The sequence below is a fragment of the Thamnophis elegans genome, chromosome 8, assembly GCF_009769535.1.
Source record: "Thamnophis elegans isolate rThaEle1 chromosome 8, rThaEle1.pri, whole genome shotgun sequence".
NCBI lineage: Eukaryota > Metazoa > Chordata > Lepidosauria > Squamata > Colubridae > Thamnophis > Thamnophis elegans.
In genome coordinates, this window is record NC_045548.1 from 64,741,103 (window position 1) to 64,759,005 (window position 17,903).

Sequence of the window (17,903 nt, forward strand, 5' to 3'; positions counted from 1 at the left end):
GACTAAAATAGTCCCATTATGTCCAGTGGAATCTTATTCCCAGATAAGTGCATATCACATTGCAGCTTAAAGCAAAGGTGGACATTCTCCCATGGGGATAAAATGATAAAAGTATATCAGATTTAATTTCTCTATAACAGGGTAGAGAAGAACCAGTATAAAAATCATCTCTTTTGCTTAGTAGCAATGCCGTTTTTTTTTTTTTTTAAATTCAAGTGTTTTAACCCCTTGTTTAAGGGGAAGAAAGAAATTCCGTTGATTTCCTAAGCAAGTGACAGGAAAAGATTTACCACAGAATTACTTGGCAATTTAAAGATACACAAGTCCTGGAGATTTATCTGCATATAAATACTTTCTGAGTAGTGTTTGGTTTGTTGCGGGTGTGTGTGTGTGTTTTGGGGTGTGTGTGAGTTGCATATATTTTCCAAAAGACATATAAGTAGTCCTTGTTTAGTGACTGCCTCAGAAAATAATAATTGTTCATTATTACAACAGTGATTGCAACCAACCAATCCTTGTATTTGTGACCTTCACATGTCTGTAGAGCAAAGAAAAACTAAAATAAAATGATAAGCACAGTTGTGGGTTGATGTAGCAACTGCTTCACTTCATGACAGTTCTGATCCCAATTGAGGTCACTAAATGAGGACGATCTGTATTCTGCTCACTAGGAGCATTTGTGTTATATTAAAAGGACTGACCAGCCACAACCCAATGATTTAGAGCTGATTTATTTCTGTCAGAACACTCTAGTGCAGGGGTGTCCAAACTTGGGAACTTTAAGACTTGTAGACTTCAACTCCCAGAATTCCCCAGCAGCATGGGTGGGGAATTCTGGGAGTTGAAGTCCACAAGTCTTAAAGTTCCCAAGTTTGGACACCCCTGCTCTAGTGTCCTCCTGATGGGTTGAACTTCAACGCCCATAATTCCTAGTCAATATAATGATTGGCTCTGTTGGCTACAGATTTTTTCAACATTGAACAGCATATAATAATAGAGTTGGAAGGGAACTTGGAGGTCATCTAGTCCAACCCCTCGCTCAAGCAGGAGACGCTATACCAGGGGTGTCAGACTGGATGTCTTCAAGGGCCGAATCAGCATTGTAGTTCTCAGCAGGCCGGTCGGGGCAGGGGAGACAGGACGGATGCTTCCTGCAGAACCCTGCAGAGCAAAATGAGAGCCGAGGTGGCGCAGTGGTTAAATGCAGCACTGCAGGCTACTTCAGCTGACTGCAGTTCTGCAGTTCGGCTGTTCAAATCTCACCGGCTCAGGGTTGACTCAGCCTTCCATCCTTCCGAGGTGGGTAAAATGAGGACCCGGATTGTTGTTGGGGGCAATATGCTGACTCTGTAAACCGCTTAGAGAGGGCTGAAAGCCCTATGAAGCGGTATATAAGTCTAACTGCTATTGCTCTTGCTATAAAATGGTGCTGCAGGAGGCTGCCCAGGCTAAAAACGAGAGACAGAGGATCACGCGCAGCAGAATCCTACCGGTTTGGACCGGTTCGGCTGAGTAGGTAGCAACTCAGCCGGTCATGCCCCAAACCAGTTCTATCGCCAGACTAAAGGCACCATCATCTCTTTTTTTGCTTCTGCGCATAAGCATTTTTACTACTGTGCATGTGCGCATGAAGCACATGCGCATGAAGCGCGTCCCTGAGCAAACCGGCAGTAACAGAAGCCGGAACCCACCCCTGGCGCGCAGCCCTACTGTGCCCTGTTTTGGCTGCCAAAGGCACCATGGGTCAGTCCTTCGCTATTTCCAGGCTGGCTCTGTGAGCCAAATTTAAGCACCCACCCCAGGCTGGATCTGGCCCACGGGCCTTGAGTTTTACACCCCTGCCCTATAACATTACCAGATGAAGCTGAACACTCTGAAAACAGGGCACATTTCTGAAGGCATTCTGGCAAGTGATAACATTCTAAATTTCCAGAATTTTTTTGCTTTGTTTTTATAAGGCTGGTAAATACTGTAAATCCTATTTAAGCATTCAGAAATCAGGAGCACTCCTGCAGGAGAGACACCATATTTTTATTATATGAGACAGCCATGTCTTGTTGGGAATTGGGTAGCATATCAATTTAATACATCATCATCATTATTATTATTATTATACAATTGTATCACAGCGGCCAGTTGTTTCGCCGGATTTGGCATTGGTTACTGGCCGGGCCCCACCCAGGGGCCTAGGACGTCGTAACGTATTTTCGTAATATGCGTGCAGATCCAAGCAGTGCGGCTTTTTGCATTTGACTGATGGTGATTTTGTCAATTTTTAACTGTTTTAAATGTAATTCCAGTGCTTTTGGAATAGCACCCAGTGTGCCAATTACCACTGGAATTATCACTGCTGGTTTGTGCCATAGTCGTTGAATTTCGATTTTTAAGTCCTGGTATCTTGCGATTTTTTCATGTTCCTTCTCGGCGACCCTGCTATCACCTGGTATTGCAATGTCTATGATTGTGACCTTATTTTTCTCAACCAGTGTGATGTCTGGTGTATTATGCGCCAGTATTTTGTCGGTTTGTATACGGAAATCCCACAAGATCTTGACCATCTGATTTTCGGTGACTTTTTCAGGCTGATGTTCCCACCAGTTTGTTGCTGTTTTAATATTATAATTTTTGCACAAATTCCAATGGATCATTTGTGCTACTGAATTGTGCCGCAATTTATAATCAGTCTGCGTGATTTTTTTACAGCAGCTGAGTATGTGATCAACAGTTTCATCAGCTTCTTTGCAAAGTCTGCATTTGGCATCATCAGAGGATTTTTCGATTTTGGCCTTAATGGCATTTGTGCGGATAGCTTGTTCTTGCGCAGCCAGGATTAGTGACTCTGTTTCTTTCTTTAATGTACCTGTTGTTAACCATAACCAAGTTTGTTCACTGTCCACTTTATCTTTTATTTTTTCCAGAAATTGGCCATGCAGTGCTTTGTTCTGCCAACTCTCCATTCTTGATTTTATCACATCTTTTCTGTATTCTTGTTTCGTCTGTTGGGCCTTCAGTAGATTTTTGTTCTTTACTTCGATTAATAGATGTTCTTGACTTTCTTTTAAATAATCAGCCAGTCCATGTTTTTCTTCTTCAACTGTTTGCTTCACTTGTAATAATCCTCTGCCACCTGATTTTCGGGGCAGATATAGTCTATCAGTATCACCACGTGGATGTAAACTGTAGTGCATTGTCATTAGTTTCCTGGTTTTTTCGGTCCAAAAGGTCCAAATCAGCTTGTGTCCAGTTAACTATACCAGCTGTGTATCTTATAACTGGTATTGCCCAGGTATTTATGGCCTTGATTGTATTTCCACCATTCAATTTAGATTTTAAAATTTTCCTAACTCTGTTGGTGTACTCTCGCCTGACAATAGTTTTTACTTCTCCATGCTTGATGTTATCCAACTGCAGAATGCCTAAGTATTTGTAGGCTTCATTTTCTTTGCATTTAATTAATTGGCCATTGGGCATTTCAATTCCCTCACATGCAGTGATTTTGCCCCTTTTTATGGATACAGTGGCGCATTTTTCCATGCCAAACTGCATTGAAATATCGGTGCTGAATACTCGGACTGTATTTGTCAATGATTGGATTTCTATTTCTGACTTTCCATAGAGTTTCAAATCATCCATATATAGTAAATGTGAAATTTTTTCAGCTTCTTTGGCTGTTTGGTAGCCTAATTTCATTTTTTTTAAGATTACTGATAGTGGGATCATTGCGATGATGAAGAGAAGAGGTGAAAGTGAATCACCCTGGAAAATTCCTCGCTTGATATTAACCATTCCATAGATCTCATTCCCTACTGCCAACTCAGTTCTCCATTGTTTCATCGCCTTTTCAGTAAAGGATGTAATATTTTTGCTAATGCCAGTTGTTTCTAAGCATTTTATGATCCAACTATGTGGCAGTGAGTCAAATGCCTTTTTGTAATCAATCCAGACCATATTCAAGTTCGTTTTTCTGTTCTTACAATTTTCTAATATCATTTTATCAATTAGAAGCTGATCTTTTGTGCCCCTGCTCCTTCTTTTGTTGCCTTTTTGCTCTACTGGCAAGATGTTGTTTGTTTCCAAATAATCCATCATGTTATCTGCAATAATCCCTGTGAGTAATTTGAAGGTTGTTGGCAAGCATGTTATTGGTCTGTAGTTTTCAGGTGTTGTTCCTTTAGTTGCATCTTTCTGAATCAAGTATGTTTTTCCAGTTGTCAACCATTCATCAATTTGGCCCTTTTGTAAAATTTCATTCAGTTGCCTGGCCAATATTGCATGTAAACTGGTCAGATATTTGAGCCAGAAACCATGTAATTGGTCCTTTCCAGGTGATGTCCAATTCTTTACCTTTTTAACTCGATTTTTGACCATCTCAGTTGTTATTTCTAATACTTGCATTTGTTTGTTGCCAATGCTTTTCTCAAAGTCATGTATCCACTTTGCTTCCTTGTTGTAGTCCTTTGCATTTTCCCACAATTCTTTCCAGAATTCAACTGTGGCCTGTTTTTCTGGTTTTTCACTTTTGGTGTCACCATTTACATTAAGACTTTGATAAAAACGCCGTTGGTCTGATCGAAATTGCTGATTTTGTTTATATTGGATGATTCGTGCCTCATATCTTTCAATTTTTCCAGCTGTTGCTGTTATCTGCTGTTTTACAATCTCTACAGCTTCATTGATGTTTCTTGTATCCAATCTATATCTCCTGATTAGCCGATCTATGATTTTGTTGTTTTTAAGCCGTTGCTCATGCATGTTCTTTAAGTTACTAGCATCTGCCCTTAATTTTTTGATTTTTTGTTCTAAACGGATTTTCCACTTTGGCTTTGATGCTTTTTCTGTTGTATGACTAGGTACTTTAATTTTAATGCCTAGTTCATTAGTGACTATTACAGCTGCGCTGTACATTAACTGGTTTGTTTCCAAGATGGATCCCGGTTCAATTGTTGAAAACACTGCATTAACCATTTTCATGATAGGGGCCAAAATTTTCTTAGGCACAGTTTTTAGTGATGGTAAACGTTGCCTTTCCTCATTAAGCAGAAAATGCTCCATGATCTTATCCTTCAATTCTTTTTGTTTTTGAGTTAGTTCATCATTTGGTTCAGTGATAACTGCTTCTATTGGTGGTGGTGTTATTTCCTCCCCAAGAGCTTCTTCTGGGAGTTCTACTATAATGTCTTTAGTTGTGTCTTGAATATCAGTTATTTCCGCTTGTGATATTGTTTTTTGGGTTTTGCAATTTGCCTGAATTTCCTCATGTTCAACTTCACTAAACACTTTATTCCGTATAATAAATCGCCTTTGATCTGCTAGTCGTTGTTCACTAACATTTGAATCTGGATATTGTTGTTTCCATAATTCATACATTCGCTTTAAATAGCCTCTTTTTTCTGGCTCTGAGTTGTAGTAACAGGCCATTATGGCACGGTTTTCATCTGCACTATATTTTTGTCGTTTTGTTGGCTGGTCCACTTGTAGCCCACTTGTCGACGGATGTCCAGGGACCCCAACATCCGCCGCGGCCCTTGTTAACCCGCGCGACGACCGATGCGGTATGGAATTCTTATTTGTTTTTTTCACCATATTGTATGGGTTGGCGGGGTTTTTTTTTTACGGGACCAGATGCCAACCTGATCCCAACCTTCCTCCTTTCTCATCCGGGCTTGGGACCGGCAACGGCGGAGTTGTTATTATTATTATTATTATTATTATTATTATTATTATTATTATTACACAATTGTATCACAGCGGCCAGTTGTTTCGCCGGATTTGGCATTGGTTACTAGTCGGGCCCCACCCAGGGGCCTAGGACGTCGTAACGTATTTTTGTAATATGCATGCAGATCCAAGCAGTGCGGCGTTTTGCATTTGACTGAATTGAATGTACCTGTTGTTAACCATAACCAAGTTTGTTCACTGTCCACTTTATCTTTTATTTTTTCCAGAAATTGGCCATGCAGTGCTTTGTTCTGCCAACTCTCCATTCTTGATTTTATCACATGTTTTCTATATTCTTGTTTCATCTGATGGGCCTTCAGTAGTTTTTTGTTCTTTACTTCAATTAATAGATGTTCTTGACTTTCTTTTAAATAATCAGCCAGTGCATGTTTTTCTTCTTCAACTGTTTGCTTCACTTGCAATATTATTATTATACAATTGTATCACAGCGGCCAGTTGTTTCGCCGGATTTGGCATTGGTTATTAGTCGGACCCCACTCAGGGGCCTAGGACGTCGTAATGTATTTTCGTAATATGCGTGCAGATCCAAGCAGTGCAGCTTTTTGCATTTGACTGATGGTGATTTTGTCAATTTTTAACTGTTTTAAATGTAATTCCAGTGCTTTTGGATTAGCACCCAGTGTGCCATTTACCACTGGAATTACCACTGCTGGTTTGTGCCATAGTCGTTGAATTTCAATTTTTAAGTCCTGGTATTTTGCGATTTTTTCATGTTCCTTCTCGGCGACCCTGCTATCACCTGGTATTGCAATATCTATGATTGTAACCTTGTTTTTCTCAACCAGTGTGATATCTGATGTATTATGCGCCAGTATTTTGTCCGTTTGTATACGGAAATCCCACAAGATCTTGACCATCTGATTTTCGGTGACTTTCTCAGGCTGATGTTCCCACCAGTTTGTTGCTGTTTTAATATTAAAATTTTTGCACAAATTCCAATGGATCATTTGCGCTACTGAATTGTGCCGCAATTTATAATCAGTCTGTGCGATTTTTTTACAGCAGCTGAGTATGTGATCAACAGTTTCATCAGCTTCTTTGCAAAGTCTGCATTTGGCATCATCAGTGGATTTTTCGATTTTGGCCTTAATGGCATTTGTGCGGATAGCTTGTTCTTGCGCAGCCAGGATTAGTGACTCTGTTTCTTTCTTTAATGTACCTGTTGTTAACCATAACCAAGTTTGTTCACTGTCCACTTTATCTTTTATTTTTTCCAGAAATTGGCCATGCAGTGCTTTGTTCTGCCAACTCTCCATTCTTGATTTTATCACATCTTTTCTGTATTCTTGTTTCGTCTGTTGGGCCTTCAGTAGATTTTTGTTCTTTACTTCGATTAATAGATGTTCTTGACTTTCTTTTAAATAATCAGCCAGTGCATGTTTTTCTTCTTCAACTGTTTGCTTCACTTGTAATAATAGCAATAGCAGTGGACTTATATACCGCTTCATAGGCCTTTCAGGCCTCTCTAAGCGGTTTACAGAGAGTCAGCATATTGCCCCCAACAATCTGGGTCCTCATTTTACCCACCTCGGAAGGATGGAAGGCTGAGTCAACCCTGAGCCGGTGAGATTTGAACCACTGAACTGCTGATCTAGCAGTAGCCTGCAGTGCTGCATTTAACCACTGCGCCACCTTGGCTCTTCCTCTGCCATCTGATTTTTGGGGCAGGTATAATCTATCAATATCACCACGTGGATGTAAACTGTAGTGCATTGTCATTAGTTTTCTGGTTTTTCGGTCCAAAATGTCCAAATCAGCTTGTGTCCAGTTAACTATACCAGCTGTGTATCTTATAACTGGTATTGCCCAGGTATTTATGGCCTTGATTGTATTTCCACCATTCAATTTTAGATTATTATTATTATTATCATCATCATCATCATCATCATCATCATCATTAACCTTGATAATACAGAGTCCTGGCTCAGTTGGAAAATTAGGGAAGTCCTCTAATTTATAATCATAGACCGAAGAAAAATACAATGCAGTAAAAAAATAAATAAAAGGGGCTTGTACAAGAAAAGCAAATCAACAATAAATAGAAGCTATAAGGCAAAGTTTACAGCCAAGTCTCCTAATGGTAATTGCAGTAGAACAGAATTCAGCTTTTTGTGGAGCTGAATTGGTTCATTAAGTAACTCCATACTTAACATAATCTGAACAGTGCTGTATTTAAGAGGGTGCGCACAGAACTTATTAGAGTCTATGTATTTTAGCCTTAATTTTTTTTTAAGTGCTTCAATATGAATGGGTTGAGAGGAAGATGACAGGGGAAAAAGTCATGGCTGGGCAAAATTGATAAGTCCCTGAAAAACAGAGATGAGAAATTTAAAGAATGAAAAAGAAATGTATGAAGAGATATATGCACACGATGAAATCAAGAAAATGCTGCAGACAGGCAGAGGTATAATCAATTGTGTCGGTGTATTAAACTATACTATATGTCCACAATGGTGAACATATGACACGTGTGCCAGAGGTGGCGCGCAGTGCCCTCTCTGTGGGCATGTGGGCCGTCGCCCTAGTTCCACTCCGCCGTACATGCACACATGCCTCTTGCTGACCAGCTGGTCTTCGGGTCTCTGCTGCACATGCGTTGGGGGCGTGGCATGTGAAGGGGGGCATGTGTGCATGTACGGGGGTCAGGGGACTGTGGGGCCCTGCACGGGGGTGAGACAGGTGCCCCTGCACGCATTGCATGTTGGGGGGTTGGCCACACACATGCGCATTTGTGTGGGCACTTTGGGCATTCAGCCCGGAAAAAGTTGGCCATCACTGCTATATGTAGTCAATTCCTGTTTCCCCCTCTTTTGACTTTTTTTTTTTTTTGCTTAGTATTTTTTCCCTATACACTGCATAATTCTGTCGCGAAAAGGAATAGAGTCATAGGCCTATGTGCGTGTGTCCTTCCTTACACTTTTCTTTTATCTGTTTGTATCTTACAGCTTTTTGGAGCACTTGTGTGGATACTAGTAGCCGCTACAAAAGTTCCTTTGCCTCTGCTACAAGGCTGGGTGATGTTTGTATCTGTGACGGCCTGTTTCACCTCCGTCGTCTTCCTTTCGGTCTTTCTCTTCAGCTACCGAGAGAGAATTGCCATCGACTGGAACCGTTTGGTAAGCATGCAAAAAAAAAAAAAAAAAGGCTGCGAGTTAAAAAAAAAAAAAAAACTGGGAACAAGTCAAGAGACATTTCCAGGAATGAATTTATGCTTATCACAAAAACTACAGAGTGATTTATTTTGCTCCGGCATCTTGGTAGTCCTCAACTTACAACCAGGGGTGAAATCAACTTACTTTCGCTGCCGGTTCCCAAATGTGAGTGTGTACATGTGCTTGTTTCGCTTGCATGTTCCACCTCTGCACACGCATGCGCAGAGTGTCAAAAACGACATCCGGGCGGGTGGGCGGAGCCTGCTACTGAGCACGCCTGCAAAGGTAAGTAGAAGAGTGGGGGGGGGGAGAATCCATGGCATTTCCGACAATCAGCTGTGCCTCTCGATTTAGATTAGCTAGAAAGCAGGAAATGGGTCTCTGCCGCGCATGCGTGCGGGGTGGGGTGAATGTGGGAGAAGCACATGCATTTGCAGGGGGCGGGAGGGTCGCGCATGCATGCATGGAGGACAGGAGGTAGTGCGGGGCAGGGTGGCATTCCCGTTTTTGGCCCCAGGAGACTTCATGGAGGCCTGCTGCCCAAAACGGGAGCGCGGGAGGTGAGGCATGTGCTTGCTTTCAGCACGAGATGGCAAAAAGGTTAGCCATCACTGATCTAGATCAGTGTTTTTCAACCACTGTGCCGCAGCACACTAGTGTGCCGTGACATAGTGTAAGGTGTGCCGTGGGAAAAACACCCGCTGGGTGTTTTTGCCTCGGGACATCTCTGTGTCCCGAAAGTTGCTTTCGGGACACAGGGATGCCTCTATTAAGTCCCTGTGGCCCCGCGTTTACTTTAAAAACGTGGGGACCGCCGGGAGGTAGCGCACGCAGGGACGTCACTGACGTCCCATGCGTGCGCCCATAGCAACAATCGCGGAGGACCGGAGCAGCGAGGAGAACGCGTGCTGTCAACTTGGTAAGTGTTACCAGCGGCGCGTCTCCTTCGGTGTTCCGAGCACCGAAGTGGGGCAGTACACAGGCATACAGCCTTCAGTAATACACTGTATGGCTGAAGGCTGTATGTCTGTGGGGGAACTATACTGCACCTAATGTGGGGGAATTACAACCTAATGTTAAATTTTTTTAACATTTTCTAATGGTGGTGTGCCTCGTGATTTTTTTCATGAAAAAAGTGTGCCTTTGCACAAAAAAGGTTGAAAAACACTGCTCTAGATGGTTAATGAGAGAATGGCTTGTTTGTGCATGTTCTGCATGTACATTTTATCTAAAGTGAAAGTTTTCTTGTATTACCGTTTGTGTGAGTATACAGGAGACCCCAGTAAGTACTGAAGGAAGCCGAGACTGCTTTTAAGAATGGCAATTCTAAGGAGCTACTTGAGGAATTGCTGAGTATCCAAAAGAATTACCCATGCTATAAATCCACAGGATGAGCAAGTCAATTATTGCAATTGTGGCTTACTACTGTGTTATTTTTTAAAAAATGTTTATGCACGCTTATGAACTTAGAAAGATGGAAGTTCATGGTGATTTACTTGTGTGTGCTCTTGATGTCTTTGTTGTGGATTTTGGCTTTCTTCTGTTTATTCTTTTTGGGATTGAGTGGAAGGATTGCAAGGGCACCTTTGTTCTGGAAAGCTGCAAGCTCACGAGACGAGTTAACTTTGATTCTGCCTTTGTTTGCACAGTAAACAAGGAAAGTTCCATTGCTCGGTATTAAAGTGAACGTTGAAACTTAAAATAACCCTGGTCAGGTCTGCTGTGTCATGAGCGTCTCAACTTTGGCTTTGGTTTTTTTGTTTCAAACCCACCTGAAAATCCCTAAATTTGGCACGCATTTGTTCCTGATATAATTTTCTCTCATATTCTGAATAAAATAAGAGCTGGAAGGGACCTTGGAGGTCTTCTAGTCTAGCCCCCTGCTCAAGCAGGAGACCCTAAACCCGTGATGGCAACCGGTTCACTCAGCACCGGAAATGTGAAAGCCTGTGTGCCTTCCGCACATGTATGCAGCATCAAAAACACAGCCATATAGGACGGGATTGTGCCCGGGTGGGTCCATCCGCAGGTCACAATTACTGGTTCCCCGGGTGGGTCCATCCGCAGGTCACAATTACCGGTTCCCCTGAACCAGTCCAAACCGGCAGAAGCCCACCACTGCCTATACCATTTAAGACAAGTGACTGTCTCTTCTTAAAAACCTCCAGTGGTGAAGCACTCACAACTTCTGAAGGCAAAGCAGTTCGAGTAGTTAGTTGTCCTCCTTATTTGGAAGTTTCTCCTTAATTCCAAGTTGCTTCTCTCCTTGATGACCACTATATTACATCATGCATTCCTTTCAGTAAAAAATATGTGTCCCCTTCTGCCCACCTTTGGCCTCCAATGCAACACGGGATCGTTCCTGGTTAATAGTTGCACAGTGGCAGGACCAGAGGAATGACAGACGCCTGGGTATCGTGTTGTAATCCCAGCCCTGAGGCCAAAAACAAACAAACAAACATTCTGCCAATTAATTCTGACTTAGACTTAGAATAACTTTATTGTCACTTTGAATGTACACTAATCGGCATACATTGAAATGAAATTTCATTGCATACAGCTCTCAAAAGGTCACCACCTCCAATAAACACTACATAAACATGGCATAATTAATTAATGCAAAATTATACATACACCCCACATCTATTATATGACACAGAGAAACAACACAGTGTAGTTCGGATGTATACAGGTATATGGGATTTTTTTCCACCCTCAAAAATGTTCTCTTCTCATCTAAGAAGTTTCTTCTCAAAAAGAATTGAAGAAGCTACTTGGAATGAGAAGCGGAACGTTTTCCAAGGGGAAAAAACCTTTGCCTTTTGCAAAGCGCATTTGGGGCAATCATGACCTTGAGAATCTCCACAGTCCTTCATTCTATCTTTAACAGAAGCTGGAGTCCTTGTTTTAATTCTAGCCACCGTATTTTTTGGAGTATAAGACGTACCTTTTTCCCTCAAAAAAGAGGCTGAAAATCTGGGTGCATCTTATACACTGAATACAGCATTTTTGGCCGCCCAAAACCCTGCCCCCTTCACCAAAATGGCCATGCAGAGCCTCTAGGAAGCTTTCAGAGAACTCCTGGGGACTGGGAATGGCCCGTTTTTTGCTCAATTTTACCACCACCCCCAACCCCCAGCAGCACTCTATAAGCCTCCTAAAGGCTATCCATGCCCTTTCTTTAACAAAAAACGGGCCCATTTTTTGCTTGGTTTCCCCCCCCCCCTCCACAGGAGCACTCTGCAAGCCCCCTAAAGGCTATTCATACTTGGGGGGTGGTGGAAAGGGGCCATTTTTGGGAGGTTTGCAGAGTGCAAAAACTGTTTTTTTATTTACCTCTTCAAAACCTTGGTGCGTCTTATACTCTGGTGCGTCTTATACTCCGAAAAGTACGATACTTGATGGACTTCTGTCCATCCCGTAAGAGCAGACACGAATGGCACACTCTGGGTCCCGTTGATTAGACTTAGAATAACTTTATTGTCCCTTTGAATGTGCACTAATCTGCATAGATTAAAATGAAATGTTGCTGCGTACAGCTCTCAAAGGGTCAGCACCTGTGGTGGGTTGCTCTTACAATTGCTACTGGTATGCTGATTGCGGTCTGTCCATGCATGTGCCTGATGTCCACTGTGCGCATGCGCAATCCACCGCCTCTGCAACACCCAGGGCGCACGCATGCACAGTGTGCCTTTTGCCATAAAAACAGCCTATAGAGGGCGGGTGGGCAAAACAAGCCACTGTACCAGTACGCTCTCAGCTTCTCACGGCCATACAGGCCCGTACCCGCAGCGACCCACCACTGGTCAGCACCTCCAGCTAAACTGCATAAAATATGACTAGGATAGATGGATGGATGGATGGATGGATGGATGGATGGATGGATGGATGGATGGATGGATGGATGGATGATAGATTGGATGGATGGATAGATGGATAGATGGATAGATAGATGGATGATAGGCAGACAGACAGACAGACATAGATGATAGATAGATGATAGATGATAGATAAAGAGATAGATAGAGAGATAGATAGAGAGATATGATAGATATGATAGATAGATAGATAGATAGATAGATAGATAGATAGATAGATAGATAGATAGATAGATGATAGATAGAGATAGATGATAGATAGATGATATATGATATATAGATGATAGATAGATAGATAGATAGATAGATAGATAGATAGATAGATAGATAGATGATAGATAGATAGATAGATAGATGATAGATAGATAGATAGATAGATGATAGATAGATTGATAGATGATAGATGATAGATAGATGATAGACAGATAGATGATAGATAGATGATATATGATAGATAGATGATAGATAGATAGATAGATAGATAGATAGATAGATAGATAGATGATTAGATAGATGATTAGATAGATGATTAGATAGATAGATAGAAAGATAGATAGATAGAAAGATAGATAGAAAGATAGATAGATAGATAGATAGATAGATAGATAGATAGATAGATAGATAGATGATAGATAGATAGATAAATAGATAAATAGATAGATAGAAGACAGACAGACCAACAGACAGACAGAAAATTATGCATATACCCACATCTATTATATGGCACAGAGAAATGACATTGTCTAGTTCAGCTGTATATATGTACATGGTGAGAAAAACTAATCTTGCGAGTTTACCAGATGGATGGCATAGGGAACAAAGCTATTACAGAATCTAGTAATCCTGCTAGAAATATTTCAAAACCCTTTTATACAGATAAGAATAATGGGATGGCGTGGGACGTAATCTATCTTGCACAGCCAATCCTTTGATTCCTGCAAACGTTCGGTCTTCTCAATTTTTACTTTTGCATTTTTGTTTCCCCCCACCCACCCCCCAGGATTTCCTTTACCACGCTGCCGTCTTTGTCTTCTACTTTGGGACCTTCTTACTGCAAACTGCAACCACCTCTTTGCACAGTCACCCCCTTAAGACGACCAATTTCGCCCCCAACGTCACCCATGGAGCACTTCTAGATAGCCATGAATATAATTTAAGCATAGCAGCTGCGGTGAGTATCACTCAGGGATGTTCTGGGATCAGCCAAATCTAACTACAGTTAGTCCTCAAATGATGACCATTCATTTAATTGTCATCTTCTTTTAACGGGATGGAGTCTGGGCAACTGAATGGAGTTGGCAGAGAGTTTACTGGCGAGATGCCCTTCCTGACGCCAATATGGAGATTGGTTCAGCAGATATATTCTCATTGTACCCAGAGACAGGAATATCTGCCTCTACCTAGGATCGAACTCACAGCCTCCTGATTGTGAGGCCAGAGTTCCACTTCTAGGCCACTGCACTGACCAATCATTTAATGACTGCCTGAATTACAATAGTCATTTGATGCAGGGGTGGGCTTCAAACATTTTAGCAACGGGTTCTCTGCTTGGCTGCTGGGTGGGCATGGCCATGGTGGGCGTGGCCTAGTTGGCCTCCTGCATCATGGCTGGGGGGGTGTTTTTGCCCTCCCTGGGCTCCAGTGGCTGTCTTCGAGCCTCCGGGAGGGCAAAAATGACCTCCCCAAGCTCCGGAGGCCCTCTGGAGGCCAGAAACGGGCCTGAACTTCCAGTAGGCCTATTTTGTGCCCTCCCTGAGTCTCCGTGCATGCCTTGCACTGATCTGCATCTGAAACGGGCTACGTGGTTACTCCTGGGAGGGGCATGGTGAGGTGGGAGGGGCCAGTCAGAAGTGGGATTTGGGGATTCTCCAAACTGCAAAGAATCTTAGCTGCAGGTTCTCCCGAACCCCAGCAGCCCACCCCTCATTTGATGGGACTTCTGCTCCTGTAGCCCATCGCAGTCTATCTGCACATGAAAACCCTTTTGTCTCATCAATAACCGTGATGGCGAACCTATGGCACGTGAGGCATTGCCCTGTCAACTCCAGCGCGCATGAGCGCACTGGCCAGCTGATTTTGGGCTGTTGTTCACTCGCCGGAGGCTTCAGCAGGCTTCCCTGAAGTCTCCAGGGGGCGAAAAACGGCCCAACGAACAAACCAGAAGTTTGGGAACAGAACCCAAGGCGGAAAAGGTTCACCATCACCACTCTGTAGGCTGGCAAATAGACTTCTCTCTGTGCCAGCACTAACAGGCCTCTTTCTGGAACTGGTTTCTGGAGTTCGGCATCTGAGCTGCTACATGCAGCGGGCTTGCAGACTGTGGTCAACCTTTTTTCTTCCCCTGTTCTCAGCTGTGCTTCTCAGCCTGTCTTGCAGCTCCAAGACTTGCAGTTTTCTCTTCCTTGCTGGAGACTGCTTCTCTTTGGGTTGGAGGCATCTCTACTGCCTTCCTGACTCCCTTATAGCAATAGCAATAGCAGTTAGACTTATATACCGCTTCATAGGGCTTTCAGCCCTCTCTAAGTGGTTTACAGAGTCAGCATATTGCCCCCAACAACAATCCGGGTCCTCATTTTACCCACCTCGGAAGGATGGAAGACCGAGTCAACCTTGAGCCGGTGAGATTTGAACAGCCGAACTGCAGAACTGCAGTCAGCTGAAGTAGCCTGCAGTGCTGCATTTAACCACTGCGCCACCTCGGCCCACCTTTTTGATACACCCACACTTCCTTTCAGTTCCCTTTTGAGAGACAGGCTCTCCAGCTATGAGGAGGTTGGGGCTGTTTTAATCCTTCTTCCCAGGCAGCACCGAAACTCTGCGTCCCAATCTGGACTCCGCTCCCTTCCTCCACTTCCGCTCCCTTCCTCCCTTCCTCCACTCTGCTTATTGCCACCTTTGGGGAGCTCAGCAGGTGACAGCAGCACTACCAAAGAGAAAGAAGGCTCATCAGTGTGAGCCTAGGTGGTGAGCTCTCTATCTGCCATGGAGTAGGCCTTCTCCTCTAGGCTGCCATTTTGCAAAAGTGCCTCTACAGCCTGTTCTTCACCTTCTCTTCCTTAGCACCTTAAAGGTTGAGAATTTCTGCTCCAACCACTGCACTGCATTCTCTTTTAAGTATTCATGGTCATCAGCGTCCCCAACCCAGTATTCCCCCAAAGGTGCATTTTCAAGAGGCAACTGGACTTTCTGATTTTGTTTTTGAAGACATTTCGCTTCTCATCCAAGAAGCTTCTTCTACTCCATAGACAATGAGTTGTAGGTAGATTTGGGAGTCATCTATCGTAACTTTGAAGACAAGACCTGTCCTTAAGTCAGGACTACCTGTAGGGACACGGTGGCTCAGTGGCTAAGATGCTGAGCTGTTGATCAGAAAGGTCGGCAGTTCAAATCCCTAATGCCACATAATGCTCGCATTACTTGTCCCAACCTAGCAGTTCGAAAGCATGTAAGAATGCAAGTAGAAAAATAAGAACCACCTTTGGTGGGAAGGTAACAGCGTTCCATGCGCCTTCAGTGTTTAGTCATGCCAGCCACATGACCACGGAGACGTCTTTGGACAGCACTAGCTCTTTGGCTTTGAAACAGAGATGAGCATCGCCCTCTAGAGTCGGGAATGACTAGCACATATATGCGAGGGGAACCTTTACCTTTTTACGTGTAAGACCACCCCCAAAACTACTTACAACTCAATGTCTATGGAGCTGAAAAAGCTTGTTGGATGAGAAGCGAAAGTCTTCAAAGAAAAAATAGAAAGGCCAGCTGCCTCTTGGAAAAGCACCTTTGGGACCTGGATGACTGAGAATCCCCATAGAAATACCCAGTATTGGGGTTTTTTTCCCACCATACAACAAAAGATCATTCCTCACTCATGTGTGTGCGTGCTCCCTCCCCTATGAAATAAGCCAAATGCAGACATTAAGTTAATGAAACGCTGAATGTTTCAAGAAGTGCAACGGGCAATGTTTATTGTGTGAAAGTAACAATCTAGGAAACAAACCTTAAAGACCAGTGCAACTGCCAAACTTTGACACACGTTTTCCTTTTTATTTCTTCTCCCGTGCCTCCTCTTCCCTCTCCAGATTTTTTCCTTTGTAACAACGGTGTGCTACGGGTGCAGCACCACCCTGGCTTTAAGAAGATGGAAATTATAGCATCAGAAAGAGGCCACCAGCTCCGCTACATCCTAGCTGATTTTGACACCTGCTCAAATCTCAAACAGAGTCCAACTTGTCCATCCGAGAGGAGTGGCGTTCAAAAGAATGTTTTGGAAGACATCTGTCGTTTTCTAAAGCACTGAGATGAACATACTCAACTCATGCCATATGTATATATACACTCTCAGGGGTGGTGGTGGTGGGAGAAATCGGTGTTTATGTTGAGATTGTATCGCAGCTGCTATCTCGGTTCAGCAGCACCATTTCCCTTGTCTCCCAAAAGTGGACGTAGTATTAAGAACCCAAGTCTTAGGAAAAGAAGGGATTATTATCAGTTTGGGATGCAACAAAATTCCTAGCTTGACAAGAGGCAGACATAGCAATAGTGTATATATATTTATATTCTTTCTTCAGTGAGAATAAGGTAGAAATTTCTGTTAAAACAGCAACAACTTTCATCCTCGTTTTCAGATGGAATCTTTTGTTTTCTTCCCACACCGTGCTTCTGAAATAACGGTTCCACCACAAATGCGCGCACAACAGAAGCGCGCCTGACTAAACCGTGGTGTCTAAAGCGCGGTGACAAAACCGCGCGACGAATGAGCGACTAATTAGCCCTAAAGCACGCCGACAAAAGCGTGCCGACAAAAGCGCGCTGTAACGTAACCCTAAACCTAACCTTAAATTAAATCGCGCTTCTGTCGGCGCGCTGTTGTCGGCGCGCTGTTGTCGGCACACTTGACATCACGGTTTTAGCACCACGGTGTTGTCGGCGCACTTATGACATTCGCGCTTTTGTCGGGTCACGGAAATAACACTCTACCAAAAAGCATTAAGAGCAGTGGTGGGATTCAATTGTTTTTACTGCCGGTTCTGTGGGTGTGGCTTGGTGGGTGTGGCAGTTGAAGTATCCTTCCCCATTTCCAAATCCACATTTTCACCCCACTCCAGGGCAAGGATACTATAAAATCCCCATTCCC

General features: G+C 43.2%; 1 protein-coding gene across 1 annotated transcript in view; it reads left to right on the forward strand.

Annotated features, from left to right (window-relative positions):
• The window catches only part of MAL2 (mal, T cell differentiation protein 2), a 32,721-nt gene extending 15,374 nt beyond the window's left edge, over nucleotides 1-17,347 (forward strand). The window contains exons 2-4 of the mRNA XM_032222606.1: nucleotides 8,685-8,855; nucleotides 13,770-13,940; nucleotides 16,849-17,347. Coding sequence (XP_032078497.1) covers nucleotides 8,685-8,855; nucleotides 13,770-13,940; nucleotides 16,849-16,920 — 414 coding nt within the window. The 3' untranslated portion in view covers nucleotides 16,921-17,347. The remainder of the gene's footprint in view (nucleotides 1-8,684; nucleotides 8,856-13,769; nucleotides 13,941-16,848) is intronic.
• The last annotated feature ends 556 nt before the right edge of the window (nucleotides 17,348-17,903 follow it).